The sequence below is a fragment of the Elephantulus edwardii genome, unplaced genomic scaffold (assembly GCF_000299155.1).
Source record: "Elephantulus edwardii isolate Elephantulus edwardi_28Jun2011 unplaced genomic scaffold, EleEdw1.0 scaffold00129, whole genome shotgun sequence".
Classification (NCBI taxonomy): Eukaryota; Metazoa; Chordata; class Mammalia; order Macroscelidea; family Macroscelididae; genus Elephantulus; species Elephantulus edwardii.
Window position 1 is genome coordinate 8,123,500 of NW_006399879.1, and position 4,025 is coordinate 8,127,524.

The 4,025-nt window shown below is 58.2% G+C and overlaps 1 protein-coding gene across 1 annotated transcript in view; it reads right to left on the reverse strand.

Annotated features, from left to right (window-relative positions):
• TBC1D14 (TBC1 domain family, member 14) overlaps window positions 1–4,025 on the reverse strand; it is a 67,481-nt gene that overhangs the window by 23,431 nt on the left and 40,025 nt on the right. The window contains exons 3-4 of the mRNA XM_006893626.1: window positions 2,227–2,345; window positions 15–97 (exon numbers count right to left, since the gene is read on the reverse strand). Coding sequence (XP_006893688.1) covers window positions 15–97; window positions 2,227–2,345 — 202 coding nt within the window. The remainder of the gene's footprint in view (window positions 1–14; window positions 98–2,226; window positions 2,346–4,025) is intronic.

Genomic DNA, 4,025 nt, shown 5'->3' on the forward strand with positions numbered 1-4,025 from the left:
GTGGGGAGCCGCACCTCGTTTCTTGACCTGCACCACCATCTCTTCGTACTGCTGTCTGTGTTTCTGAGCTTCTTCGGCTGGTTTTGCTGGGAGATTTCTTGACAGAAAACAAAGGGGTTTTCACCATTACAAAAACCAGGGAAGAAACTTTGAGGAAGAAAACAGAAGTGTCAGTAAGAACACGGAGCTGGAAAGCCCAACGTGACACTTTTGTAAGAGGACGAGGTCCTACACCCCAGCTCTCCTGCAGAAGCGTTCTTTTAATGCTAAAACCAGCTTGCTGGGGACAAGCTCAAGCAGACAGGTTCCTAGGAAAACCCCATTGTCCTCCTAACTGTGATGAAGACCCGTGGGGGCCACAGACCTCCCAGGCGCTCGAGCATGGCCCCTGCTGGCCGCTGTCACACGTGTCAGCCTCTGTCCCTGGCTCTGCTGGCCGCACGCCTCATGTGACCGCACAGACACATGCACACTGTCGTCCCACAGCTCTGAAAGCGGGGTGCAACGACAGACCCCGCTCAAAGCAGAGGCGAGCTTGCTGTCAGGGGTGTGGGCCACCTGTCGGGCTCGGATGGACCAGGGGCAGTGGCGTTCCTCTGTGGCTGTGTCGTGGTCCAGGGGGTCCCTGTGTAACTCCAGGGACACGACTCTCCCCACCTCACCCCGTGTACGTCCCAGTACACAGCCCTCTCTAGACAACCCAGGTATCTGAAGTCCATTTCACTCTCCAGCATATCCTTGAGCATCTGTGAGCAGTGTCCGTCAGGGCCCCCCGGGCACCCGTGAGTTCATTTACCCCAGTGCCCCCCTGGGAGGATGTGCCCCTCACGCCCCCCGGGCACCCGTGAGTTCGTGCCCCTCAGTGTTCCTTGAGCACCTGAGTAGGTGTCCCCCAGTGCCCCCTGCGCTATCTGTGAGGATGTGCCCCTCACGCCCCCTGGGAACCCGTGAGTAGGTGTCCCCAGTGCCCCCTGCGCTATCTGTGAGTTCGTGCCCCCTAGTGCCCCCTGGACACCATGAGAACACAGACCTCAGCAGCGTCCTCTTCAGGGCATCCTGAGGCTCTAGAACATGTGTCCCCTCAGCACAAGCTGAGTATCTGAGACCTGCCCCCTCAGTGAACCTTGAAGCGTCAAGGATGTGACCCTCAGCCATCTCTGAGTATCTATGAAAACGTGTCCTTCAACCCACCTGAGTAAACATGCGTGTGCCTCAGCTCTTCCAGTGTCTGCGTTCACCGCCCAGTATCAACGAGTACACGCTCCTCAGCTCTCCACTGAGTGTTCGTGAGAATGTGGCCCCCAGCACCTTCCTGGGGTCCCGTAAAGGCACGGCCCCGGGTGCCCTGCGAGCATCTGTGAGGAAGGGTCCCCTCAGAGCTCCTGAGTACGTGTGAGAAGCATCCCCTCATGGCCCCTGGGTATCTGTGAGGACACGGTCCCAGTGCCGGGAGGACACGGCCCCAGTGCTGTGAGGACACGGCCCCTGGGTATCTGTGAGGACATGGTCCCAGTGCCGTCAGGACACGGCCCCAGTGCCCTAGGTATCTGTGACAACACGTCTTCCCGCCTCATCCCTTGGGTATCGGTGAGGACGCTGTGAGGGGCTGTGGTTGCTGCAGGACGCTGCGTCCACCCAGAGGCGGGACCTGTCTCCACAGGGCAGCGGTCTCTCCACCACCTCAGCCTTGTCATTTCCCAACATGACATTTCTGCTCGCACCCCCCGTGGCTTCTAAGGGCCAAGAAAGAAAGAAAGGACACACTCCTCCCTTACACTGTGCCTCTTTGAAACCTTGGGGTGCGAGTACCCCACTCCCAGGACACAGGGGACCCTGCTGCCTGACTCAGCCATTGAAAACTGTGCACTGACCGGTGGCTCTCATGTCCCTGTCCCAGACACCATCTGTCACCAGTGACTGGACCCTCCGTCCAGTCGCTGTGAAGGCCCCCCAGCACCACGCAGGCAGGCCAGGCCTCGGTCCCCACCCAGGCCCCCTCCTGGAGTCCCCTGGGGTAGAAACCACCCATACATTACAACCACGGCTTCCACATCTCACACACTAAACGAGGAGCACATATGACTGGACAAGCCCAGTCCACCCTCGATGCCCATCACACGGTGGACAGAAGGGGCCTTGGGAGCGGCCACCCACCCGTGGCCCCAGCTCTTCTAATAGAAAGGTACCCTTCCCAAGGACAAGCCCAGGGCCTGTGCAGACACTCACGGGGGGCGGTCTTCCAGGATGAGGGCGGTGGTGGACAGGGGCTCAAACTCAAGGTTCTTCCTCACATTCTGCTTCGGGGAAGGCGGCCTGCCAGGTCGTCCAGCCTGGTCTTCATTTTCCTAAACAAACACAGTGCGGTAACGTGTCAGCTCTTACAGGATAAATCCCAGAACCCTACAAGCAGCTCTGAGTGGGCCCGCCTGGTGTGACCATGTGCAGCCTCTCCTGGGACACCTCTGAGGATGGGACTCTTGGTCCCCAGACATGATGTCCCCTTTGCTGTGAGCAGAGGCAGATCCAAGTTCAGGGAGGTGGGAATGAATCCCAGAGGGGGGTGTGAGTTGGGAGGCAGGGGCAAGTTCTGGGAGGTGGGTGTTGAGTCAGGAGGCAGGTGAGTCCCAGAGGCGGTGTGAGTTCCGGGGTGGGTGTGAGTCCCAGGGGCAGGTGTTGAGTCGGAAGTGGGTGTGAATACCAGGGGGCAGGTGTGAGTCCCAGAGGCGGTGTGAGTCCTGCAGGAGAGCGTGAGTCGAGAGGTTGACGTGGGTCCCGGGGGTGGGTGTGAGTCCCAGGGGCAGGTGTTGAGTCGGAAGTGGGTGTGAGTACCGGGGGGCAGGTGTGAGTCCTGGGGGCAGGTGTGAGACAGGAGGTGGGCGTGAGCTGGGAGCTGTGTGTTGAGTCCTGGGGAGTGGGTGTGAGTTGGGAGGTGGATGTGAGTCCTGAGTAGCAGGTGTGAGTCAGGAGACGGGAGTGACTCCCACAGGAGAGTGTGAATTGAGAGGTGGGCATGAGTCCTGGGGGCGGGTGAGAGATGGGAGGCAGGTGTGAGTCCTGAGGAGTGGGTGTGAGTCCCGCAGGTTTGAGTCTGGAGGCAGGTGTGAGTCCTGGGGAGCGAGTGTGAGTCAGGAGATGGGTGTGAATCCCACAGGTGAGTGTGAGTCAGGAGGCAGGTATGAGTCCTGGAGGTGGACTGATGGACCGAGGAGACAGAGCCAGTACCAGGGTGGGTGGCTCGGTGAATGTCCCTGGGCGCCGGGGCACCTGCAGCCTGTCCACAGCAAGGTGCAGGTGCTGTGTCTCTGGACACAGAATCCGAAGAGTTCCTGCTATGAGCCCTGCGCAGAGTCTGGCCGGCCACTCCCACCTCCAGCCCTGTGTCCCCTGGACCCCACATGGGTTTTCCAGCCTGAAGCAGTTTATAGGCCTGTTCTCCAGCTCTGGCAGAGCAGTGGTTCCAAGCCTGACTGCTCTGCACGAGAAAGCAGAGACGGGGGCCTCCTCAGCAGGCAACTGCGGAACCTGCCCGGCAGGTCTGCACTGCTCTGTAGGGTCGTGGCAGAATCAAGCAGATGATAAGGGCATTTTGATGCTAACTTCATGTATCCATTATGTAAAAGACCAAAAACTACTGAAGAAAATGAAAACAAATCATGAGAACCAACACACGAGCGTGAGTATGCCACTTGACTTTAAAAGAATAGGTTTGAGGCACTGAACACCAATGACTGAGGACTGCTAAGCTGTGAGAAGACATTAAGGATATCACCCACAGACAGTGCAAAACATCACTTCAAAAACAGAGAAAGAAAAAATCAAAAAGGCTATCAGATGAGACCCTGAAAACAGCACCAGAAAATGAGAACCGAACCAAAGGGAAGAAGGCTAAATAAACCCTGGATAGCAAAAGGCAGCTCAAGAAAACAAAGCAGGAGTATAGGGTCCTGTCTAAAGGAGTAGTGGGAGGGGCGTGTCTGGGGCGGGAAGGGCGTGTCTGAGGGGGTGGAGGGGGTGTGTCTGGTGTG